Raw genomic sequence first — 27,852 nt, forward strand, 5'->3', positions numbered from 1 at the left:
TCCCATGAAGCCCATCCACTGCAGCACATCCTGCCACCATCGGCCATGCTCTGCAGAACACAGCAGCTGCGGGGTCACTGCTCAGGTCCACACCACCATTAACACTTGCCTCTGCCCTTGCAAGAGTCTAAAACAAGTTCCCTGCTTCCACCTGTGACACATGCCCACTGTCATGTCCGCTTTCCACACAGAGCCAGAGCAAACCTTTTCAAATGTAAGTTAGGACACGGCACTTGTCTCAAAACCTTCTAAGTGCTTCTTACCTTCCTCAGAACCAAATCCAGCATCCTCTCCCAAGGCCTTCAAGTCCTCGCGAGATCTGGACCCACTACCTTACATCTCAACCCCTGCAACTGGCCACTGCTCACTCTGCCTTCCTGTTATTTCTCCAACACTGCCCCTGCCTCAGGCCTCTTCCACGTATCCTCCTGGCTCTTCACAAGGCTTAGCCCACACCTCAGTCACCTTATTCAGGTGGTTCAGTGTCACCGGGTCAGAGAGCCCTTCCTGCACCCTATGGGGAATCAAGACCCATCAGGAACCAGCCCCCACCCCACCCTCGATTTGTCCTTTTCACTTTTTGAGCTTCTTCTTCATCTGTCTTTCCTGAAGTATAAACAGAACTAAGGCCTTTTCATTGTGTTCACTTGTTTATTTGATATCCCTTAGTGCAGGGCCTGGCGAACAGTGGGTGCACAATACTTCTACTGGATAAGTAAATGCATGTTGTTAGAAGACAAAAATAAATAATAAATCTATGACCCTATGCATTATGGAAAAAATCATGGCAGCAGCACTCCGAGGGAACAAGGAACTGCACTAACCCACATTCTTTTAAAACATTTCTTAACTGAGGGCTAGTGATGCAGAGGAGAGAGCCACTCACTTCCTGAGCACCGTCCTGGACTCAGATGAACTTTGGCTCCCATCTTCTTCACAGCTTGGGCTTGTCAGGTTTCCATACCTTCAGAGACAAAAACAAGTAAACAGAAACGGTCAACAGCATCAGAAAGCTGCTCTATTCAACTCCGCCAGCATGATAACATCACATTGTTAGAGCAATTAAGGAAAGAAATATTTATGAAATAGCATCAAAAACAATGCAGTATTATCAAGAGATCCTTCAGGATACCCATTATATACTCCGTATATTCTAAACAGAAAAGTGTAAACTTAACAACTGCACCATGGAAAACTTTCTCTTAATATTGACTGTTTCTCTGATTTTTCAGACTATAGCAGGTTTTTCCTCTCAGCAGAAGAATCAAATATTACGTGATACAAAACAAGCTGCTTTGTCCTGACATCTGTCACAAGCCCGCTGTATACCCCTGCCCTTTGCATATCTGCTGAGGGATACACGGCTCTGTGGGCACTGCCTCTGCGTTCTAGCCACTCAGCTTGGTCTGAGGCTGGTCTCCTTGAGGTGTCTGTTTGGAGAAGGATCATGGAAATAACTGTGGCCCTCAAGTAAAGGCTGACAGAGAGGAGGGCTGAAGAACTGAGCTCTCGAGCTGCGGCCCAGGGAGAGCAGCTGTGGAGACGTGAGCCAGGCCATCCAGACACAGAAACGGAAGAAGGAGGCCCAGGGATCCAATTTTTTGGAAAGTAATAGGTGCTTAGATTTTAAAATTTGGCTCATTACAAACTCAAATGTTATTAAACAAGCTGATTATACTATTAGTTATTATTCCAAGTTAACATGTAAGCAAACCAATTTCATATAAGTATGTCTCTCCTGGTTCTGAATGTACATTTAGTAAATTCACACTGAATTCTTAAGGAATCTATCAATATACAATGCCAAGACTATTTCTGCAGTTTCACCTTCCATCTGTAAAGAATTCAGAGTCCCTATAGTTTTATAAGCTGGTAGTCTGTCCCTAGGTTTTAACAACAGAAATTCTATAATTGGTGGGTTTACATTTTTAAAGAGCACACTTTTGTCTTTGACTAATGAGATTAAAGGCCCCAGTACCCTTATGGTTCCTCGTTCCTAGGATTTACAAATCCTTTTTAAAATAAAAGCCCACCATCTGGTTTGACCGACTGCCAGTCCATCTGGTATCCCCATCACCCATCCCATAGGTTCCAGCATGTGCCCTTAAGCACTACGCCACCCCCACCACCTGCTCCTTTCTCTAGTTCATCAGCCTTATGGATTTCTTGGCTTCCTGAAGGTATTTTCCACTGGTCTCTGCCTTCCCTGCTCCCCTTCATTCTGCCCTACACCTGCCATTTACAGGATTTTCAAGACTACCCTTTGCTCTTCCTGAGATAAAAAAAAATTCAGTCAGGTTAAGATTTACTCAAACCCATGTGAGTAAGACAGAATGGGAAATGAGAATCCTAGTAAATAAACAAAGTGGGGGTTTTGGCTCTGTCTTTGGCCACCATCATAGCAAACCATGTCCTCATGTTCTCTCACAATAGGCTTTGTGGTTTATTAAAGTAGGAAAGGTTGGGGTGGGTGCAGTGAATTGGGGGATCTTGGAAAGCCACTGGACCTCCCATCTATCTGACTCAAGTGACCCTAAACTCTTTTCCTGCCAACCTTCCATGACCAAATATGCAAGTTAATCTCTTTTTTTTTGTCACATTAATTAGTCCATTCTCTCTCTCCCTGCCCCACCCTCGTTATTTTGGAAGTAACTTTTATTTTCCAACTGGAAGGCTCAATGAGAGATAGAAATAAAGAAGGAAAATTCTTATAAGGAAAAGATTCTCATTTTACTGTTCCTGATAATTTTCTTTTCTAGTAAGTTTGTACTAAAATCTTCCAGATATTCCTATTCTCTGTCTCTTGCTCTTTTTCTGCACTGTTCAGGCTCGGGGCTGAGGTGCAGGTTTAGATAGCACCAACACCCATCACAGTTCCTCTCCAAGGCTGCAGTGCCAGGATGGATGACCAGATAGTACCAAGAAAGACTCAGCAACCACACTGGTAAGCAAAGTTCTTGCTCACTGATGGACCTGGAACCATCTGCAATGACTCAGAGAATCACATGAGTATGTCTCTTGACTACCAGAGTGTCTGCAGGTGCACAACCAGGCTCAGAGTGACCACTCAATAATAACTGGGAGACCTGTCAGAGACACCAACAGCAAGGCACATGTAGCAGAGCAGATGGTCCAACTGTCCAGGCTCAAATCTTGCATACATACTTGACTCTTCACTACCAACCCATCAGGAAGCCCTTTTGTCTGGGCCTTTATTTCTGTTTCCACCCTGGTTCAAACTAGCTTAGACCAATGCAACAGCAGCTAACTAGTCTATTCTCCTGGCTTCTGCCCAGCGGCCCTGTAATCAGATCATGTCAATGCTCCATTCAAAACCCTCCCATGACTTCCATCTGAAAAAAGGCTAAAGTCTTCATCTCACAAGGCCCTAAATGATCTGCCCAGTAGCTCTGCACCTGTCTCTCACAAATTCCCCTTATTCACCCCCTTCCACCCACTGCCCCCAATTCAACAGGCCATACCTCCTCCCACGCCTGTGCCAGTGGCTGGCCCCTCAGCCCACACGTCTTGGTGCAAATGCTACCTCACTAATGAGGCTTGCTAGTAGGTTGCTCCTTGTTAGCACAGATTGGCCTTTGCAAAAGCACCTTGTGGCCTTATGTTTTTACTAGTTCCCTAGCATGTCTGTACTTTCATTTCTAAAAGGGCTTTAAGAGAGCTGTGATTATTCAAAATATCTAAAATTAAGACTAAAAAGTTTTAAGATTTTTAAAGCTGAGATATTGAAGGTATAAGCAGTATGAAAATGCAAAACTATATACACTATTACAAAGGAGACTTCTGGCAGTAAAATAAAATTAAAGAACCTGTGAACCTCTGGAATTTAACGGGCTGAGGCAGGGACGATTATTTGCCCTGGCACCTTTCTTATTATTAAGGAGAATTAACATTTTACAGAAATGAAACTAGACTAGTTTTGGAATCCAGAGTTCTCTAATGTTCATCTGAGACTCAGTTTTACTAGATTAAGAATGTTTCTTTGATGTTTCCCTGAACCCGCTTATAGGTTCCCATCAAAAATCAAAGTCAAGTTCAGTTCTTTTATACCAGGGGAGTACAAATGGGGTGTGTATGTGTGTGTGTTTAATTAACGGCAGTAGAAAGCTACAAACTTGTCAACAATGTCACCTCCAATTTCTGCAAAGCCTCCCTAGGATTTGAGATCAAAGCCCCAGTCTTTTAAGAAGGCTTACCAACGAACAACTGCCCTTTTTTAAATGGTAACTTATAAAACTTAAATTAAAATACAAACTGTCAGATGACTTTTGACATGGTTTTCTCTGTTATAACAAGGCAAAAGGAAGATTTACAAACGCCTCCTAAAACACAGCTTTCAACCATTATTTACTGTCACCTAAAAATTACCAAAAAATAAAAGAAAAGAAAAGCCCAACTTAATGTTTAACTGTGTGCTGATATTTAAACAGGAAAAGAGTATTTCCAAAAGGGATGTATTCTTTAGAGCCCATGTGGGTAGATAAAATGTTTAATATGAGTTTGAAGGGGAGGACCAGGAACACTTGTGGATCAAAGAATCCCTGAGATAAAGTTGTCCCCAGGGGCAGTCTTGCTAGTGGGGGACCATTCTAGCCCTTGTTCTCCAACAGGAAGGTCTCAAGAGCACCAGACAGCATGGGGGTGGTCCTGAAGAACTTCTCAGGCTCTACTTGAATCCCGCAAATGAACCAATAACAATAGCAGTTAACAAACATTGAGAGCTTACTATACACCAGGCACCAGCTAAGCGCTCCATGTGGATTGTCTCATTTGATTCTTATGACAACCCTATACGGTGATGTTATTATTCCAATCTTACAGATAAGAGAGAACTTAAGTAATAAACCCTGGAAGACAATAAGGTGGGAATTAGAATCTTGAGTCAAGTTCAAGAGCCTAGCTCTAAGTCACTTCCCTCCCACCCAAGCAAGAAGGTCCTATTACTTATTTTAACTCTAATCCCTCCACCAAACTCTTTAAGGTTGGAAATCTTAAGGCGTTCATTCTTTCACTATTTGATTCCTTTGCTCATTTATTCCTCATTCAATGAAGTTTATTTATGAAGTATTATATCCAGGTATTATTCTAGACATTAAGAAGATAGTAGCAGCTGGGCACTGTGATACACACTTATAATCCCAGAGGCACAGGAGGCTGAGGCAGAAGGATCACAAGTTTAGATAGCCTCAGCGACTTTGCAAGGCCCTGTTTCAAAATAAAATATACAAAGATCTGGAGATGTAGTTTATGGTAAAGCACCCCTGGATTCTCAGTGGTAAGGCACCCAGTACCAACCCACCAACAAACAAACAAATAAATAAATAAAAGAATATAGTAGCGAAACAAACCAAAGTCCTTGTTTTCATGGGGCATACACTGTAGTGGGGCAGGAGAAAGCAAATAATCTAATCATCAGTTATTCTACACTAAGTCAGACAGTGAAAAGTGCAATGGAGAAAAAGAAAGCAGAAAAAGGTGTTTGGGCATGACAGAAGGTCAGAGGTTGCTATTTCATATGGGGTGTCGGGAAGGGTCAATGTGAATGTGATAAATAAGTAGTCTGCAGTAGGTGAAGGAGCAAGCCACACAGATCTCTGAGGAAAGAGCCTTTCAATGTGAGAAGAGCCAAGACAAGGGCTTGGGAACAGTGGCAGGACTGTGCTTTTAAGGGACATCAAGCAGGCCAGCGAGGCGCAGAGCAGAGTAGCAGCGACAGATCGAGATGGCCTGCTGGACCGTGGCAGGGACTTTGCTCTTACTCTCATCTAGCTTACTGCTAACTCCCCTGAATCCAGAGCAGGCAGGCAGTAAATGTCTGCAGAGTGAATTAATTTCCTCTCTACTACCACAAATGAAAGAAGGGCTGGAAGGGGAAAGAAAGGAAGGAGATGCTGACTTAGGATGGCGGGAGAACAGAAAGGGGGATAGAGACCCCACATGAAGTGGCAGCTCAGGGACCTCTGGGAGTCTTTGCTTTTCTATTATGTCCCAGACTTGGAACATCTTAGGCATTTTTCTTTAACTGACCCACAAGAACACAGGTCAGGTATGAGAAAAATGTTCTGAAGTTGACCTTGACAGAGGAAATGACCTGGGTGGAACAGCCTGCAGGTGTCTGGAACACCAAGTGAAGGCGCAGGGAAGACTCTGGACCATATCCCATGGATCTGCACTTGAAATAACATCCTTTGTGGCAGCACCCTCTCCACCCAAGTCCCACCTGAGAGCTGAGGCATGACCGCCACGCCTAGCCTTAGAGAAGTCTGGTTCCCATTCTGAAGCTGGCCACTGAAGAGGAAAACCAAGGTCAAAGAAAGAAGGCAAAACCTCCTCGTTCTCCGTGGAAAGAAGGGACTGAGTGATCCAGCAGAGAACCCTGTACTGTGCTCCTGCTCCTGAGATCTGGGTCTCTAGACAAAGTTTTCCCATGATTAGAAAAAGTTAGAAGACCACAACAAACTGCCCTCCCCCACACACTCTAGGCCTTTGCTGTGAAGCCTGCCCCCACCCACTGTCCTTGCCCTTCCATCTTCCACATTATCTCAGCAGCCCCCCAACACCCAGCAGTGAAGGCAACATTAACAGCAAAAGATACTTAACATTCTACTCCTGAAAGGCATGAACTTCTATAAAACTTTCCTGAAAAATAGACCTTTAATCCCAGCCCCAGCCCCAACTGCCAAATAGAAGACCAAAAAAAAAAAAAAAAACATGATTTTAGAGTCACTATGTACCCAAGATCTTGAAAGAACACAAAAAGGTATCTCTTGCTGCAACCTGCTTCTTGTCCACATTTAATTATTTCAGTACGATGGCTCTCACACCCTTGACCTAAGGCCTTCAAGTTCCATACTAAGTCCCTGTCATCTATTTCTTTCTCTATCCTGTTTTCTGCATTCAGAGCTTGGTGGACCATCAGTGTCCCCTCCTTCCACCTCTAGCTCTTTAGAGTTCTAAGCCACTAACTACAAATCTCCTTGTAGGCATACTACAATGGTGACAGCTATGATGAAGGAGGACACAGAATAAACAGCATTGACCAAGTGGTCACCACACACTGTTAATAAGCTTAGATTCTTCAGGCTTAAGATGAATTAACACATTACTAACAAATCAATTCAAGCCTGTGGCTCAGTTCTCCCCAACCATATAAAGATGGCATTGCAGAACTCTACAGCAATCTCAGGAAGTATGTTTTGCAAAACCAAATAACAATGAATATGAGTGTGGTACCATGGCATCCCATTATTTTCAAAACTACTTCTCTCTCCTATGCTTACAAAAACTCAATACAGCATCAATTTGTCAAAATTGGTATTTACTGGAAACTTTAGAAGGGGCCAAAGGCAAAAGAACTGTGTTTCCCAGGATTGGGACCCTGTAATATGATTGTTTTAAAAAAAAGTCAAATAAGAGAAAAGTGATAAGAAAAACATAAAATTAACTCAAACAGCTAATCCCTTCCTTTGTAAAGATTCAGAGACATTGTTCTTAAAACCATTAATTTGCTTTAATAAAACATTAAATGTACTATAATTTAATGAAATCCATTAATTTACTTTTCAGAACTACATTTAAGATTTTTGCTCCAATTATAAGCTAGGTGCAGTACCCTCCTCTGATGCACAGTAGCTACCTACATGTCCCCTATCACCCATCCCAGGGACCCTCTGTCTGGAGCATGATAAATTTACAGAAGCCTGGAAATCCCCTAAATTTTTATGATTTTTTTTATTTCTAAAGAAGAGGTTTATAATTTTTAGAAGGCATTTTTTTTTTTTAGACTGGGGATTGAATCCAGAGGGGCTCTACACTGAGCAACATCCCCAGCCCTTTTTATTTTTGATTTTGAGAAAGGGTCTTGCTAGGTTGCTTACAGCCTCACTAAATTGTTGAGGCTGGCCTTGAACTTGCAATTCTCCTGACTCGGCCTCCCAAATTGCTGGGATTACAGGCATGCACTACCACGTCCAGCTTTAGCAGACTCTTAAAGGGGATTAAAATCAACTCATTCTATCAAAACCACTGCTTTAGATTATCAAAGCTGAATTCAAAACTTTTCAGTTACCACTCAGACTATACACATACTTTGTAGTTTCCAAACATAAGCATACTTTTTAAAAACCTGCTGGGCAATTCAGTAGTCCTCTCAAAGAAAAGATAACTGCATGTCCTACTTCCCTTTAAAAAGTGAAAAAACAAGCAAGTGCCACTTCATGGAAACACTTTTATCTCTTAGGTCTTACAAATCCCATTTCAAGAAAAGACAGCTAGCCTGGGTATGGTCTGGGTGACACTTTTGACATCATCCCTTCAACATCTACTGTAACTAAACGGGCAACGCCGTCAGGAAGCTCAGGTTCTGCAGGCACCGCATGTTCCCATACAGAAATCCCATGGTGCTGCTGACTGCGAGTCGGGTCCACTTGGGAAAAATAAAGAGTCACCAAAGACAACCAACCCAGCAGGGAACGGAACTTATTTCCATTTCCCTCATGTGATTATGGTTGGATGTAATTCTAAAACAATACCAGGTTAAAGTTTTCTGGTTAACCTAGAGCAATTGGCAAAGTTACAGGGAGAAAATAGTAACAATGCTTGTTGCACTGAGGCTGGGCCTTTTCTTTCCAGCAATGGTTCCTGCAGCTGAGCACGTGGGCCACGGGTGAATAGGCATGAGGGCCTGAACAACAAGGGTGAGGGAAAGCATTGATCTTTGTCATCTTTGAGCCCATGAGTCCATCTCCCTGACAAGAATTCCTTGTTCCTTATCTTATTGCTGCTATAACAAATTACCAAAATCTTAGTGGATTTTATAGGCACATAGGTCAGAAGTCCAACACAGGTCTCAGTGAGCTGAAATTAAGATGACAGCGTGGCTGAGCTCCTTTCTAGAAACTCTAGAAAGAATGTGTTTATTACCCTTTCTAGCTTTTTGAAGCTGCCTGTGTTCCTTGGCTCATGGCCCCCTCACTCCATCTTCAAAGTCCGCACAGTGGCATCTAATCCAGTTTCTATCCTCACAGCTCATTCCCTGATTCTCTTCTGCCTCGATCTTCCAAATTTAAGGACCTTGTGATTGTACTGTGATTATCTAGATAATATAAGATAATAACCTCATTTTAAGTCAATGGATTCACTCTAATTTCATCTGCAACCTTAACTCCCTTAGCCATATAACTGAACACATTCATAACATTTTTGTGTGAACATCTTGAGGGTGGATGCGATTATTCTGCCTGCCATAGAAATATGCATCAATTACTATAAATGTTTTACCTTCTAAGAGTTTCTGAGCTAAACAGTCCTCCTCCATCTGATAAGGCATAAACCAGCAAGAGTATGAGACTTTTCATGCTCTATAGAGAGTTTACAAGGCTCTTTTCTATTTTATAAGCATTTCAAGTCCCTGAGTTTCTCACAGTCCCTGTGAAAACTCCCCTCCTCTCACAGAGCAGCCTGGAGCTTCATCTTCCTCACATCACATCTGAATCCAGCTTATCATTAGACAATCTGCTTTTTTTTTTTAAATCACATGACATATCCAAGGCCAAGGGGGTCAATATCACCCAGACTTGGAGAAAATCTATTTGAACTCATTCACTATAACAAAAATCTTAAGAAATGGCCTTCATTTACTAAGAAATTCTCACCCTAGTCAGGATATCCAGGATGTCCGCATGCATTTTAAGCTGAAAGGAAACAAAGCAATGTGAAGATATCCTGAAAGTTTTCCTGCTAAATAAATGGAATGAGCATCCTGGAGCCAACTGACCAATAAATCTCAATTTTTTTCATGCAATGTAGGACAAAAGACTCATGGTAACCCACTCTTCTTGTTCCATTTGGCCCTGCAGGGAGTTAGGGAGGAGAGTTACTAAAATGAATGGAAAATGGTATGGCACTGCTTTGAAAAACTTTCCTATATAAGCAGTTCAAGTAAAACATTAGTAAACAACTCTTAGAAGAAGCAAAGGATACAAAAATCACATTTCAATGAGTGTTAATACATAGGAGACCAGCACTCAGAGGTGACTTAATGTCACCAAAATAGCATGCTGTGAGATCCTCCAAATGGGTTCAGTTTCTACTGATAACTCCCTTTCCCTGGACCTGGAAGAGCAGAGGAAGATATTAAGAAATCTTCCCTCCTTCTAAAAGAAAAGAAAGTAAGAGAATCTCCTCACAGCATGCCAGCATGAATCTAGGAATATTTGGCAAGTACATAGTCTAATTCCAGTACTAACTAAAAAACTTAATTATTTTTAAGTGGGTTTAACAAAAAGTAATTTGGAACATATTGTATGCATCTCAAAAATGCTTACCCTGCTTCTCAGACTAAGAAAGCATTTGAGAACAGAATGGATTTGTATTACATGCTTTTTATGGAGAGCTCACTACTACTGCCTCATAGCTCCTTAGGGGAAGAAAAGCTTTTAATACAAATGCACATGCAGTCCTCACAGCTTTGACAGTGATAGCACAGGCTACAGACTGTTTTGTATTTGTCTCTCCTAATAAATGCATGCAGAGGTTGGGTAATGTCTACTGCTGTACCCTCTGAAGTACCTGCTCATAACAGGAATGCACAACAGTCATTATTTATTTGAGACAAATAATTGCCAAGCACCTATTGCAGGTACCATTCCCCTCAGAGGACACAAGTGAAGAAGACAGACATGGTCTCCGAGTAGGAGAGACAGTCAAGAAACAGGCAAGATAGATAAGATGATGTCAAACAATGATAAACACCATGAAGAAAGAAAACCAGGTAGGGGTAATCTCTTAAGCATTTAATATTTTCCAGCCCTACAGTAAGAATTGCATCTCTATTCTCAAGATTAAACCTGACAATAATCCTCTAAATTAGGTGCTATTTTATATTCTCATTTTATACAGAAGGAAACTGAAGCTAATAAGATGAATTAACTTGGTTAATGCTGCACAGCAAGTGTCAGACAGCTTTCCACCACTATAACAAATACATAAGATACTCAGTTTGTAAAGAGAAAAGGTTTGTTTTGGCTTACAGTTTTGGAGATTCCAGTCCATGACTGGTTGGCCCCACTACTTTTGGGCCTGTGTTGAGGCATGCATCATAGAAGGCATGCAGGGCTCAGTGAAACTGCTAACCCTGTGGCCCAGGAGCAAAAGAGAGAAGGGTGGGGAACTGGGGCCCACTATATTCTTTGATGGAATGCCCAAAATGACCTAAAGACCTTCCAGTAGGCCCCACCTGTTAACGGTTCCACCTTCCTAAAGCATCACACCAGGGAGCAAACCTTTACTAAAGAGATCTTTGACGAACCCTTGTGATCCAAACTACTCAGACTGAAAACATAAAGTCAAATTCGTTTTCTTCACTCCTTTGCCCACTCTTTACCATTATACTCTATACCTAACACATGAATCTCACGACAAAGAGGCAGGAAACTTGCTTTCCCTACAAAGTATCCTAGAACTCTGAAGAGAAGCATATTTAGCACTTATAACAAAATCCTGGGAAGTAAAAAAAAAAATAAAAAAAAAAAATTGTTCCAAGCTTTATATTTTATCAACTCCTCTCTATGCTGTGGAAGAACTGGCTTCACTAGCAAGGGCAGCTGTGTTCTTGCGGGTATGTGATCCCTTGCATATGGAAGCGTTAATACCCCGATGGCATTTAAGGTTACTACTCCATATTTGCAAAAAGCCACCCAGGCTTCCTTGTGGGCTCTCTCCCACCTCTCAAGTTCAGCCACCTGAGGGAGTGCTCATGGAGATCAGATCTTTAGCCTGAGCCCCGTTAATACACAGAAACACTTCAGAATCACTCCAGAAACACAGAAACCAGTGACCTCTGTGGCCCATGGTCTATATAACCACCTAATATCACTGGCCAGCATGCAGTTTAGTTTGGTAAAGCTCTTCAAAATGTCCTCTCCAGTCATCTGTTGTAGAACCCAGCTCTCATATCCCAATGGCTATATCAATTTTAATTACATTTATCTGCATGCTGTCTTTTTTCATGTCCCTCTCTCTGATCAGACACTTGGTATAAAGAGGGCAGGGGGTGTGGAGACTCATCCACCATCATATACTCAATATATCTTGTACAGCTACCATCGAGGAAGTAGCAACAAAGATAAAGATAACTACGAGGAGTTCCCAAGTCATTCCTTCTTTTCAAAATGGCCTTCACAACCCATGGGGGTGAGATGGTACACTTGGACAGAGCTTCTGAGTCATAAAAGGGGAATTTTTCATTCCAGCTCTGCCACTTAGTGATTGAATGTTCCTGGGCCACCACTTCTCATCAGTAAACACGAGGTTGTAATGAGTGAACTAAATAAGATAAACCTGTGAAAGCACGACAAGCAAACTAGGCAGGAGAGCCGGTTCAAAGACCTACTGAATTAGCTTTTCTGGGACACAGACAAGAAAATTCACCTTAGATTATGGTATTAAAGCATAGGTTTATAGCTGGCTCCCACCTTTAACAGTCCCAAGAGTCTACCATGGGGAAAATTTGCTTGAAAGGGGTAATTCAGACTGTTACTTGGGTACTTTCTACACTGCAGCCTGAGTGCTGTAAGTAGCTTGGACAAGGTAGCTGGAGACCTGGTCCACCCTACTCTGATTGATGGCCTTCTACTGACTTTTAGTATCAGAGAGAGACTGTTAGAGAAATAGGTAACTTTGGTTAGCTATTGTGACAGCCACCTGAAGAAAGGTCTAGATGTCCACATAGATGCTTCTTGGTTCTTAGTGAGGATCACTAGCTGAAGTAGGATTCTGCCTACATTTGAGGCAGGGTGTTTTCAGTGGTGTCTAACTCCTTCCTTCACTTTTTTAAATGGCACAGTGGGAAGAACAGAATAATGGAGTTTATGTTTGAAGTTAGAGAAAATAAACTCTCCAAGCCCCAATACAAACAGCTAACCTATGATTCAATAACTTTCTCTTGGGCTAAAAGGAAGCCAATGTGACCTAGAATTAACTCTGAGCCATGGTGAGAAGCACAGCAGAGAGGACCCTTGTGAAATGCCGAGCACCCCAAGGAAGGGACAAAGTAAACATACAGAATTAGCCCTACATGACTTCAAACCACTGCCTATTGGTCAATCACAAAGGCTCATATTAGCCAAATGAAAAACTATAAAAAGATAAAAAAAAAAAAAAAAGAAACCCCAGAAAGCAAACAGTTCCATACAAAAAAGCCACTATTGGAAGTCTTAAGGGAAATTAAAGCTTGACTTCAAATAAGCTGTTCTCTGGTGGGAAATGAATCTTGCAGTTCCTGTCCTCAATCTACTGTTGACTGATTATTACAGGATTAGCACATGCTGTCATAACTTCTCAGTATTAATTTCACAGAAGGTAAGCAATGTACTATTAGGAAACCAAAAGAAAGAACTTTTAAAAATTGTGTCAGAGACCCACAAATAAGTCTACCACAATCTATTGATGTGAAATAATATTTCAAATGCTTATTTTCAGAATAGGCAAGATTGTATAATATAATTACTTGCTCCTGATTATAGACATTAAAAGTCCCACAAGAAGTTTAGGAACAGTGTTTCATAGAATGCATTTTAGATCAATTCAATCAAGACTGAAGCTTGGCCACAAGATCTAAGCATGAGTGGAAAATGGAGTGAGGAAGAAATATTCATGTTGAGGTTTGGACATATATGGACAAATCTGAATTTCTGCAGAGAAAGCAAAATAAATGTAATTTATTTCTCTGAATTTCGATACCTTGTTTCATCTGTAGAACATGTTACGGCTTTTTTTACAACATGGTCAGTGGTATCTACTTGTTCTATGAGTGCAAGCCTTATCTCTCACAGTAAAATATTTGGTACTGAGGAAGGGTGGATCCAGATTTTTATGGGACTAGCATATATAATTTGAGAGATTCTTTTAAAGAAAAAGAATATAAAATTAAGAACAGAAAATTATTCAGAGGGTACTACAAATGAGGAGCCCTGAAGGTTAAATACCCACAGCTTCACAGTAAATCCACATCTGAACTACCTCAGGGCAAAAACCATGTCTTATATTTCTGAGTTCCCTCCACATGGTGTCTTGCAGAGTGCTAGGTATTCCACAGGCATAGGTTATTGTTGATTTTACCCGCTTCAGAAGCAAATAAAGGATTTAACTATGAGATTAAATTCAAAGCCAAGCTTTGGCCCATTCAAATAATACAAAATAAATATTAATTGTCCAGTTCATTATTCCTTAAATGATAGCTTGAATTAAATGCACTCTGAATTCATCTTGATTCTGTTCTTTAACAACTGTCACCCAGTTAGTCTTTAAAAATTTAAAAAAAAAAAAAGTCCATCAACTGTAAGAGGAGAACAAAGAAAAGATTTTTTAAATCATCAATTAAAGGCTGGGGTCCACAAGTCAAGACTAAACACTCTGGTTCTTGTGTGCATGTCCATTATTTAGGGTGAACAGCTATGATTCTATCTGTATCATATATAAGTATACTGTATATGAGAGTGAATATATATATATATATATATATATATATATATATATATATATATATATATATATCACCAGAAAAACCTTCAAAGAATGCAAAAGAAATGGTTTACAGTGATTACTATGGAGAGATGGAACTAGGAAACTTAAAGAAAATTTTTTACCTTTTATTCTTATCGTTTTCTGAATTGTTTGAACTTTTCATCATATACATGGATTACTTCTATTTTTAAACTGTTAATGTACATTATCTACCTAGTTAGATTATGTTCTAATATTCTTCTTTCTACAAATGCAAATTTTTTAAAAAGGCTAACCAATGTTATTTGGGATCAAAGAAGAAATATGAGAACATTTTAATATTTCTTTTTATAACCTTCTATAGAAGAGTTTTTAATATCTTCAACAGTAATACAAGTTAATTTTAAAATAAAAATTCTAGTTAACAAATATCAATATTCAATAAGCCCAACAAAAACACCCTATCTCATTTCCTTCCTGGGCAGGAAACCCCAGAATATAAAGATCTGAATGAGGATTCTCGTGATTCTACAGCAATTGTTTGGCTGATAGTTTTCTTCCTCCCAGTATCAAGTCAATTTAATGTTTTTATTTTAATTACTAAATTTAGTTATAATTAAAACAAAATGGGGAGAATATAAAGATTATCCATGTGTCAGTTACAACATACACTGCTGTATCACACGTATGCCTTAACAGCACGGGTGGAGGATATTTATGCGCACACCCAGGAAGCAGCTAATACACGGTGACTGTGAAGAGTTATTATCATCATTCTCACAGCCACTACTCACCAGCTGCTTCCTGTGGGTCTCAGACTGAGCTTCATACTTCATACATATAAGCACATTTATTCCCCAAAGCAATAAGATTCATGGCCAATTGATTATTTACTAGAATTATACAAAAACTAAAAACTAATTTCTGTCAAATTAGAAATTGAGGATGGTAAATGGTAACTGGATTCTATAAACAGCTGAACCTAGATTTATGGAAAATAGATCATGTAAATGGCACCTAATCATCATCATGCCATTTGCTCCAAAGGTCATCCCTCACAATGGACCCTTCTTCACACTCCCCTCTCTGCTGCAGCCCTACACCTCCAGCAGCTCCCACACCCCATAGGTCCTCACCTGTCCAGTAGCAGTTCCAACACTTCTTTCGTGGAGGCAAAGCCTCTGTACGTTGACAGGAAGATGCTGATATAGGTAAAGTCATTGTCTCCAAAAGCTGTCAGCAGGTTCTCCACAAGCTTCTCCAAGGTGCCAGCTTTAATGGTCCTGATCTTACACGTCTCATACTGACTGACTGTGTGTCCTGGAGGCAGCTGGTCCCCTTCAACCTGTATAAATAAATTACCATCAGGTGAAATGACTCCCTAAGGTAAAACCAAAAACACTGAAACGGTTAAAGCCATAGTTTGTCCTTTCTCCTTGTTCTCTTGTTCTTCTTTAGCTTCCATACATAACATAAGATGACACTCTCTTGGGTAGTGGTATGAGGGTGGGGCCAGGTAATGATGAGGGTGGAGGGTGAGTGTGTGTGGGTTCCCTTCTTCTGTAGATGTACAGGTAATTACATCATAGTGGTTGTTTGCTTTTACTTTCTCCCCTATGAAGAACTAGGTTCTGGTATATTTTATCAAAGATGCTTTCTATGATCCTAGGATTGAGTTTAGCAAATGTTATCAATCATTTCCTTTTATATTGATCCAAGGTGAGTTATCAAATTCATTCTTAAAGACAGCTCCTACAGTGGTGTGCCAGAGTCAACTCACAATGGTTCTGAAGAGCTGATTGTTAAATTTTTAGAATTTGTGTGAGCCAGTTGACATCATGTTGATAGCTTTGAAAAATAATCAGCCATGGTAGGAGTAAGTTTTCCATGGAAATCTATGGAGATCTGACCATGATCTCATGTTCTTCAGTCCACAGAAGGCAACATACATATGCTCTGATTCAATATCACTGGCAATTAGTAAGGGTTGGCCAAGTTGTGGCTCATCTCGGGGAAGCGGGGGTAATGGAAAGTGTAGGGGGGTGCATAGGCCTTGCCCTCTGAAAACTTTTGAAAACATTTACCTATGAGAAGTAGCTATCATGTGAGAATGAATCTATAAATAAGATTGGTACACATAAACCATTATATGTTGATTGATGATAAAATGTGAAAGCTTAAAAACTGCATATAAAGGAAGCTAATTAAATTGAAATAAATGTAGGTTCACTTTGCATTCTACAATAAATCTATGCCTAGCAAATTACATAGACACACAATTTACAGTTTAATTTGTCCTTCATAGGCACTAAGGATTCTGCCTTATCAAGAGGAGTTCAGTAGTGAATCTTTTTCTAAAGCAAATAATTATCCTAAGTGATGTGAACAATGACAAGCTTATCTGAATCATAAGTTGAATTGCTTTCCTAGCAGATTTTCCTAAATTGCAATAATCAGACAAGTAAAAATTAAAGAGAAAGGGCAAAAAGAGAAATGAATGCCTAACGATGGTACCTCTGATAAGAAAGGAACATGTTTTCTGTTTCTTCACCTGACCTGCTAGAAGTTAAACTACTGGAAGGAAGTAAACCAAGGGATTGCTTCCAGAAAGATCAAACTGGTGGCAACTGCTTTCAGAGGGGGTTAGAATAGCTTAATGTCATCATGTCTAACTAGGCATTAATACCAAAACTCGAGCTTATGAGGTGGATGGCTTTATTTCTTCACTTAATTTTTTAAAGTTTTCTAAGAGGGATCTGGTTCAGGACAATACCAAATGTTTCTTTAGATTCTTGGACTGCTGACTCAAATCAAGGACTAATAACTGTTCTTTATCACTCTATATTAGTTTTAGGAGAAGCCTAGTAGTGCCCATCTGTTCCCCAGAAGCTCCAGTTAACTTAAACCAGAAGCAATAAGTGAAAAAGATATATGATTTCAAACTCTAATTAAATTTTTAATTATTTGGTGCAGTGTTGCTTTAAGTATGTGCTGTAAAACTCTAGTTCCCAAAAAAGAAGGTCCTGCGGTCAAGTTTGGAGATTATAGAGTTCAATCAAGTCAAAGACATGTCTTTACTGAAGAATTTCTTAAAGTCTTTATTATGCCGACATGTGTTATTAAACTCAAGAGAGGGACTGGTATATGATGTTTCCAAATGGATTTCCCTTTATTCTCAGAGCATCTTGCAGAATTTTGAGATGAACATACTTTAGAAAATGTTGGCTTAGTAAATACAGTGATGCCTTTAAAACCTAATTCATATTTACCATTTCTCAATTTAAAAAAAGAAAACTAAAGACATTATAAAATATAATTTTTTTATCTCTAGCTTACCTTGTGACAATAGCAGAGTTCCTTTACCAAACAATTCTGTAATTTGATGATTCTTATTTTACTTAAAATGCAATTCTTCTTTAAAACTAAATATTTCTTATTGAAAGTAATGACTATTTGAAAGAACTAATTTTTCACTAAGAATGGATGTGGCCAAAAACTCAAACACAGAGAAAAATGCCTGTCAAAGGACCTGATGAAGTGGGTCCCTTTTCCTGCCAGAAAGCGGATTTGGCGGGAAGCCAAGGCTCTCCCTTGGGAATGGAATTATGTTTCTCATTAACCCAGTCTCTTCCTTTCAGCCCTTTTTTAACTCTGAAAAAAAATTTTTTTACAATATGCAATCCTGATTCCCCTTGTTCCCTTTAGTGATTTTTGTTCCTCAGTATTTGTATCTGTACATTAGGAAGAGCCACATTTGACCCAAAAGAAAACACTTTTAATATTTATATTTTAAAAATCATTATCTGAGTATGATGAATGAGCATCAATGACAATACCATAAAATAATATAAAGAATTGCTCTGGTGCCTAAAATCATTTTCATAAAAAACTAACAATGCATGTTAAGGTATCAGAGCATTTGCTTGATGTCATTTTCTATAGATTTGCTTGGTACCCTAATGTCTACTTGCTATAAGACCAGGTTTTCCAAGATGACTTTTAATTTACTAGCACTTAGAGTATATTTTTATAAAACAATAACTTAAAATTATCTGCTTACTACTAGAATTATTCTGAAATGAAACTATACAGTAATAACTCTCTCTCTCTCTCTCTCTCACACACACACACACACACACACACACACACACACACACCCTATGTCCTATGGCCAGACTGGAGAAACTAAAATGTTAAAGTTCCGTTTTTGCAGCAAAATATTCAATAGGTCTATGATCCTTTTAAGAGACTTCAGGACCTGTTTTTGTTTGTATTCTCTTAATAACTCTGAATTGGAGTTTAAAAGAAAAGGGGCGGAACCCTTGGCAGACAAGTTTTTAATAACTTAGACTTAGAAAGCGAGACACGGAGGGCTGAGCCTGCCCTGTGGGTTAGCACGCTAACAGGAAACAGCTCAATCTGGATTTAATCAGAGACCATCGCTTTACTGACAAGATCATGATACCAAGGCCACAAAAATGCTTCATGACGGTTTTCTTGGTCAATCTTTCTGTCATTAGAATTCAGCTTTTTCTAAGAAGTCATGTCTAACTCCTAAGGAATAAACAGCTACAGTTCTGCCTAAATGTCCCTAGCTGTGGAATTTCTATAATTATCAATGTTGGCATAAGGAGGAAAGAAGAAAGAGTGTAAGAGATGAAATATGCCACATTTCAATTCTGATTCCAGTCATGGAGCAATATATTCTTTCACACTCTAAAAACTATTAATGATTAGGGTTCTAATTCAAGGGGAAAATATTCTCCAATCAAAATAATACTTGAATCATCAGATACTTTAATAGGGAACGTGCTAAGTAAACAGCCTCATTTATACTAGAGACAGTATGGAGTCCTTCTCCAAGTCCCGCTCAGTCCCAGTACACATGTTCCCAAGTATCTTGGCCTGAGCAGCAAGGTTTTATAGGTTTTAAAGAAGGGACACATTGTACTTCCTACATTCATCCCAAACACCAAGGGTAAATTTTACGCTCTCTTTCAACTGCTCTATAACCACTATCCAGCAACAACAGCAGACCAGCATAGTATAAGGAATCTACCAGCTGACTCACAGATAAGCTCTGCTCATTTCTCCACATTAACCAAACACATAGATTAAATCTCCTTGACAAGCAAAAAAAAAAGTTCATTCTCTAGTAGAAATCATGTATGCCATGACACAGCAGAGCGTTATGGGAAGGCCAGTGCATCTGAGTATGCAGCTATTTACATATTGGGTTTCAGAGATTTAAGACAAAGTTTGTGAAAAATTCCAGCCAGTAATGTCAAGTTCAGCACAAGCTTCAACGCCGACTGTCTACTTTGAGCACTGATTCACTTTTTTGCTGGATTAGGTTTGTCAGGTGAATTAAAGAATGTTGAGTAAAATTTAAATTTCAGATAAATTAAAAATACTTAAAAAAATTTTTTTACATATATACCATGCAGTATTTGGGACCTACTCATAATACTAAAAGACCATTTGTAATTTACCTGAATTTCAAATACAAATGTGTGTCATATTTGTGTCGTCTGTGTGTGTGTGTGTGTGTACTGCACACTTTACATACACACATTTATTTATGGGGTATGGTATTATAATTTGATACATGTATACGATTTGTAATGAACAAATCAGAATAATTAACATTTTCTTCTCCTCAAATATTACCACTTCTATGTGTTGGAAACAATGTATAACTAAATGTTATTGTCTATAGTTGCCCTATTGTGCTACATAACATTAAACCTACTTCAATCCCCCTACTGTGTTTTCATTCACATTATCCAGCTTCTCACTACTCTTTCCCTACCCCTTCCAATCCTCTTAGGAACCTCTATCCTACTCTCTACTTCTAAGTGACCAACTTTTTTAACTTGCACAAATGAGTGAGAACATGTGGTGTTTGTTTTTCCATGCCTATTTCATTTAATATTATATCGTCCCATTCCATCCATGTTGCCATAAATAACAGGATTTTTTCCTTTAAATTTTCCTTTAAATAATATTACTTTGTGCATATATACCATATTTATAAAAATCCATTTATCTACAAGTGGTCAGTTTGGTTGATTTCATATCTTGGCTATTATGAATAAAGCTATAATAAACAGGGAAGTTCAGGTATTTCCTAGATATAATGATTTGGTGTCCTTTGGCTATATATCCAGTAGTGGGACTGCCTGATCTCAGCATTATTCTATTTTCAGTTTTTTGAAGAGCCTCCATACTATTTGTGCTTTCTATATCTTTATTTGGTAAATCTGGCAATACCTTGATAGCTGCAAATGGAAGATACAGAATAGGTGTCCCTTTCATCTATTCATCTACTTATTCAGCCACACCTGAACTAGACATACTATGTGCTAAGTACTGTACAAGGCACTAAAGACATAAAGATAGAGTGCAGCTATGACACTACAGTGTTCACTTTAACAGAGGAAACAAACTCAGAGACCACTAGAACCTGTCCTCACCCATCATAAGGGGCATGGCTGACACTCCTACAACTAAAGATAGGTTAATAAAAGAAAAGTATAACTAATTTATTTAATCAAAGTTTTATATGACAGGGCTGGGTGGTAGCTTGCCTTGTGCCTGTGAGGCACTGGGTTCCATCCTCAGCACCACATAAAAATGAAAGAGAGAGAGAGAGAGAGAGAGAGAGAGAGAGAGAGAAGTAAGTAGGTATCTGGTCCATCTACAACTAAAAATAAAAAATTTTTTAAACCTTGTAAAAAGTAGAGAATATTTTTAAATTTTAATTAGGAATATATGATAGCAGAATGCATTTTGGTTCATTGTACACAACTGCAGCACAATTTAACATTTCTCTAGGGTAATGATGTCCATCTCATTCCACTATCTTTCCTGCCCCCATGCCCCCTCCCCACAACTCCCTACCCTTTGCCCCATCAAAGTTCCTCCATTAAAAAACAGATAATGTTTTTAAAAGAGTTTTATGACACAGGAGCCTTCAGAAATGAAGACCTAAAGACCCAGGAAAACTGCTTTTTTTTTTATGCTTAGGCTGAATGAAGAATGGTAGCCATGTAGAAAGGCTGTGACCTAAGTAACATCTCTCTCTCTAGGGCAAAGCCCAGAAAGACCTGCCTGTTCGGTTTCTTCCTGGTTTCTCTGGGTAGCATTCCTTCCTTCCTGGTATAGGGCAGGACCCCTTTTGGAATGAGGGTCTCATGACCTATCAGACAACATAGGTACAAGAATTTCTTTATCACCAACTCTTAAACAGAAAGGTGCAGAAGTCTGGAGTAATATTTCTAGGTTTTATGGCTAGCTCTTTGGGAGAGGGGTTCTGGTTTCTGTGGTTTTCCTGGGAGGATAAAGGGGCACAGGAGAAGAAAGGCAGGAGAAAGTCAGGAAGATAAGGCTTCTCAGCCCCTTTCCTTCATTTCTAAATACCCAGCATGCCAACATGCTATACTTGGGGTATGGTTTTCTGAACCCCAATATAATACAATGTGGGAGTAAAATGGTGGAGAGAGAGAGAGGCAGGAAACCATGGAAGCACCAAGAGGGACCCAGTGTGGAGGTTTCAGAAAAAGCCTGAGTAGGTGATGCCCACACAGCGTCTTGCCTTATCAATGGGAACTAACAATGTTGGCCTGGGCAAAGCAGACAGAGAGCCCCTCATAAACAAAGCCATTAAGAAGAAAGAAGTGTGAAGGGAAAGACATGATTACAGGAGCAATATGACAAAGGGCATAGCTAGCGTGTCAGTAGATTATAGTGATTATGGTGGACTCAGGCTGTAAGCTAAGGAGCTGAGACTCCACAGCCTCTAGGTCATGGGAAAACAGTGACGAGGTTTTAAGCATGGTCAGAAGAATCAGCGTAAAGGATAGACTTAATGGGGACAGCGTAGGGTTAGGAAACAGCAAAGGAGTTGTTGATACTCCAGATGAGCAACTGCACAAGGAAAATAGGAGAGGCTCATTGTAGGGATAATAAGAAATAATTTAGGGGCTGGGGTTGTGGCTCAGCAGTAGACCGCTTGCCTAACACAGGCGAGGCCCTGGGTTCGATCCTGAGCATCACATAAAAATAAATAAGTAAAATAAAGGTATTGTGTCCAACTACAACTAAAAAATAAATATTTAAAAAAGAAATAATTTAAGAAATAATCAGAAAGAAAAATTTCAAGACTTGGTGATTAATTATAGGATATAGAGGTAAAAGATAAAGGAAAAGAAAGAATTGTGGATCTCTACCTTATTTCCAGTGTGGGTGACTGGAAACATATGGGTATTATCCTATGCTATGGTTTAGAGATGAGGTGTCTCTCCAAAACCTTCTGTTAGACAATGCAAGAATATTCAGGGTGAGATGATTAGATTATGAGAGCTATAGCCTGATCAGTGGATTAATCCATTTAATGGATTAATAATTTGAATAACTCAAACTAATAATTTGAATAACTGTGGGTAGGTGGGGCATGGCTGGAGAAAGTAGGTCACTGGAGGCGAGCCTTTGGGGATTATATTTTGTCCCTGGCCTCTGGCTTTTTTCTCCCCGCACCCCAGGCTACCATAAACTGAGCGACTTTCCTCTACCACATACCCTTCTGCCATAATATTGTGTCTCATCTCCGGTCCAGAGCAATGGAGCTGGCCAATCATGGACTGAGCCTCGGAACCTCTGAGCCCAAATAACTTTTCCTTCTCTAAGTTGTTCCTGTCAGGTATTTTGGTCATAGTGATGAAAAGCTGACTAACACAACCCACGTGAAACTAAATTGGGAAAAGGTAGTTAAATTTTTGTGCTGCATAGATATTAAATTCTAGTTTAGAAATGTACAACTTCAGGTATCTTTGGGGACATGTCCATGAAACAGGACAATGGGCAGTTAAATTTCTAAAAGCTTGGAGAAGGGTCTATGATGGAAATCTGTAGGATTTACATCAATTAAAATAGATTTAATCTCCCAGGCAGAGTATGTAAAACAGGGGAAGTAGTAGTCTAGGGATGGCAGAACACCAAAATTAAGAGGGTTTCAAGAGCAAAGATGGCAAGCATCAGAAGAGGCAGCTACACATGCGGCAAATTAACACATCGTCTGATCTGTGGTGGCATTTCTGGGCAAAGAACCCAGAAGAAATGTTCACTGCCAGGTTCATATACATGCCAACATGTGCACCTTCCATCTATTTATGCAAACAGAGCAAGGCCCAGCCAGCAGTATACAGGAGCCAGACTGTACAACTCGTAAGAGCCAACTATGCATGCTCCTTCTCAACTAGAAGTTCAATGATTATGTTGGTAGTGTGGTTTCAACTATGATGAGATTATTTACATATGGAAATCAGCAAATTCTACAAATCAGGACTTTTATTTTGGAGAGGCAATTTATGGGCACAGCACTGCCCCAGAGTCCCTCTCAATTGTGTAAATGGTAGATTCAAAGAGATCTTCTCACTGGTTAAACATTTTTCTGTGTCCACTCCTGTTAAGGCATTTTTGTTGCCATTCTGATCTTTGACCTAGAAGATGAAAAATTATGCCTCCACACTATGAAAAAAGCAGCAATATGGAAGAAGAAGAGGGCATATGCATGAGAAGTGAATGTACTCAAAAACTTGCAAGATCCTCAAGAGCTGACCTTTCTTGAAGCTGCTTATTAGAATGAAGTCATGTGGCCAAGTTTCAAGGATGCACACCCTCCATCCACAGGAAGATGCTAAGGGAGATGTAATAACAAACAATGGCCAGGGTTTTATGACACAGAAATCCCATCCCCCTCCACCATCCTGTCTCAGCAGGATTTCCTAGGTCACTCCCAGAGTCCAGGAATCCTCCTAGAGGAAATAGCTCCTAAAATGCAGCAGTGCTCCTGGTGGTTTGGTTCAACATTAGTCGATAACATACAATCTTCTCTAATACAAATCCCTAATTTCTGATGTTCTGACCATCTTTGAGAATTCCAAAGTCTTCCAAGAGGCAAATTTTAAAATTTAGTGGGACTGGGGCTGCAGCTAGGTGATAGAGCACTTGCCTAGCATGAACCAAGGCCCTGAGTTTGATCCACAACACCATCCAAGAAAAAAAAAAAAAAAAAAAAGGAGAGTTTAGGAAGTTCGCAGACCACATTTTTCAAACATAACAACTTCACTCTTTTGAAAGACATTTTTGTTTGCAACTCTGAATGCTGATGAAGAAGGTGCTATGAATTAACCTGGGTTCCATTTCCACTTCTGAGGCCAATTCAGTATGGGACCTAAGACAGAAACTTAAAGCATCAATGTCTTGGTCATCTACTTGGAACAAATCACATACTATTTTTGAGAAGTTCAAGGATTTATATTTGCATGAAGGGAGGACACTATGAACTAAAATAGGTGCTGGAGCATTTGCCAAATAACATCACAAATTGTCGCATACAATTTAGTACCCAGAGTGAACTTGCAAAATTCACAACTCCCTCCTTTTTCTCTCATTCAGAGCCTCAAATGTCTAAGGTCTGCATATGCAAAGGCTGCAGGTTAACAGGTGCCCTGGCTTTCTCAAATCCATTTTGCTTGTGGTGCAGCCTAACCAATCTCTGTCTATAAAGGTCAACAGGGGCTGGTGAGCTTCTGTATGACCTAATATTCTGGGTGAATGAGGCCCGCAATGAATGGAAAGGCTTCCCAATAGCACAGCTTTCCCAGAAAGCTATAAATCCCACAGACAGCTCCATGGGCTTTCACCTCCTGTGAGATTTATAGGAGCTCCTTCACCAATCCTAGGCCTGGGGGTGAGGGGTGTGGGGTGGCAATGGCCTGATGTTTCCAAACTTGAAAATAATGTTAATAGTTTGATTCTTATTCTGTGTACCACGTTAAGGAATCTCTCTCTACCCTCCCCATTTTCCTATGGAATTAGTTCAGTTTTCAGCAAATATTTTCCACTTTGTTATCTCCTATTGTCACAATGATCAAGAATAAAATTCAAAGCCCCATTATCAAAATGCCAATAAATCTTTCCTCCCTAGATTTCAGAATTCAGGAAATGACACTATCTAGCTTGTCCCTTCTCCCCTCCCAAACTGAATCTTTTTAAAAAACCTTTTTAGTTGTAGATGGACACAATACCTTTAGTTTATTTATTTTTTTATGTGATGCTTAGGATTGAACCCAGTGCCTCACATGTGCTAGGCAAGTGCTCTAACACTGAGCTATAACCCCAGTCTCCAAAACTGAATCTTTAAAGTCTAAGTGAACTTAAAAATTCAAGTATGAAATGTAGCTTTACAGTTCATACAAAGCTCTGGAACAGGGTCTCCGGCAAGTACTCCATCCCTCTGCACTGTGATGGGACAGGTAATATTCCTGGACCATGGGCTGGCTACTGATAGAGCAGACAGGTACCTTCCAGCACACCACCAGGTAACAAAATGAAGGGCAAGAGGAGAAGAACAATTAAGTTTATCTGGAGTACATCTCTCCAAAAGTCACTGAAGTAAACTGGCTTTTTTTCCTACTAGGTTTTCCTCTTCATAAGCTGTAAACTAAATCAAGAAAACCATCCTCATGCCCTAAATGAAGAAAAAGAAAAGAGAGGGCTGCCATGTGTCATTGAGTACTCATGATGGGTTGGGTGCTTAAGCCTTATCATCACCCTCCACAGTATGAATTGTTCTCACTTCACCTGAGGAAACTGAGGTTTGAAGAAATGAAGGGTCTCACCCAAAGTTACCCGTCCCACTAGAATGAGTGTCAAAACCAGCCCTCTTTTCTATCACCACGTGTCATCTAATGACACAAGCGATACATTACTGGGTACTCTATCTCCATATTTGAATACCCAAGACTACTGGAACTCAAATAGCCCAGAATCTACATACCCTATAGGATTGTTGTAAGAAAGAGATGAACTTAGATAATAGATGTAAAGGTGAACTGCAAGGATACAAGCTATTTAGCATCTAAAAATAAAAGAAAATACAGTATAAAATACTAAAATATGTCCCTTTAACCTTCTTTCCTCTACCTCAATTACTTCACTAAAAGTTAGGTCTGCCCAGCGCAATGGCGCACACCTGTAATGCCAGTGGCTGGGGAAGTGGAGACAGGAGGACCATGAGTTCAAAGCCAGCCTCTGCAAAAGCTACTCAGTGAGACCCTATCTCTAAATAAAATACAAAATAGGGCTGGGGATGTGGCTCAGTGATCAGGTGCCCCTGAGTTCAATCCCTGGTACCCCACCCCAAGAAGTTAGGTCTAATTACATCAATTTCTCTTCTATATTATCCTTCTGATTTCCTAACACTGACAGAACTCCTTGACACAGGTAAAGAATATAGTTCTAGTGCTAAAGACCCTATTTGAAGGAAAACAAGAATCTCTCTACTTATTGCAATTTCTTAAGTGCACAAATTAAGTCTAAGAAAGACAAATTACTTCACCCAAGAGCTCAAAAGACAGAAGAACAATGTCATTAGCTCAGGAGGACCCTCCATATCACACAGGGGAGGAATCCACAGGAGCAGTCATGCACTGGGCTTATTTTCTAGATTATTAATTAATTTTCCCACCAGGTAGGTTTCTAAGTCTACTTTCTAGTTAAAAAACAGTTTCCTTCTATTTTTATAAATGTAATTAATTGGTTAATGGACTACAGACAGAAAAAAAGGTCAAGTTTGTAAATCCTGACATTCGAAAAAATTTTTTAAAATTTTAAAAAGAAGTTAGAAAGGACAGATGGCTGGAAAAACACAGACCCAATTTCTCTAGACAAAGAGAAATCAAAAAAGCAACCATTTTGTGACCAGTTACTGGTCAAAAATGTAAAAAGACAGGCATGTCAGTTGTTCAAAAAAAAATATTTATCCTCCTAGAAATATGCTTATCATTCCCATGGCTCATGACACACTCTTGATGTCTGTCCATAAAAACAGTATTAAAAAGCTTCCATGTGCAAAGAATCCAAATAAAGCACTAAGGAAGTCTATAAAAGAAATGAAGGATTTCTGTTGTATAAAAATCTAATAATACAGATAATAGTATAATGCAATTTTTTTTCTTTAATGACATGAAAAGAAAGGCATACACAGAGCATATTACTGGTGGGTATGCCATGGACATTAAATAAATTCCAACTAAATTAGCAGGAGCCTTTAAAGGGTAATTTCAGAATAGATGAGGATAGGGCCTCTTATAACCTGGCAGTCAATGATAAAGATGGCAGTCAGGAAAGAAAGAATAACAAAGAGCTAGATTCTGTTTCTAGTTCCAATTCAATTATCATAGAGGTCTTGCTAGAGCATTCTATGTATCTCAGCAGTGGGCAAGGACAACTCTTTTTAATTTGTTTCTTTTTTTTTTTTTTTTTTTT

At 39.5% G+C, this 27,852-nt stretch overlaps 1 protein-coding gene across 7 annotated transcripts in view; it reads right to left on the reverse strand.

Moving 5' to 3' along the window:
* The window catches only part of Rgl1 (ral guanine nucleotide dissociation stimulator like 1), a 245,024-nt gene that overhangs the window by 55,756 nt on the left and 161,416 nt on the right, over positions 1–27,852 (reverse strand). For all 7 annotated transcript variants that reach the window (XM_048809850.1, XM_048809851.1, XM_048809846.1 and 4 more), the window contains 2 exons: positions 15,657–15,865; positions 887–964 (listed from right to left, as the gene is read on the reverse strand). In XM_048809850.1, coding sequence (XP_048665807.1) covers positions 887–964; positions 15,657–15,865 — 287 coding nt within the window. The remainder of the gene's footprint in view (positions 1–886; positions 965–15,656; positions 15,866–27,852) is intronic.

This window comes from Marmota marmota, unplaced genomic scaffold (genome assembly GCF_001458135.2).
Source record: "Marmota marmota marmota unplaced genomic scaffold, marMar, whole genome shotgun sequence".
In the NCBI taxonomy this organism is placed as follows: domain Eukaryota; kingdom Metazoa; phylum Chordata; class Mammalia; order Rodentia; family Sciuridae; genus Marmota; species Marmota marmota.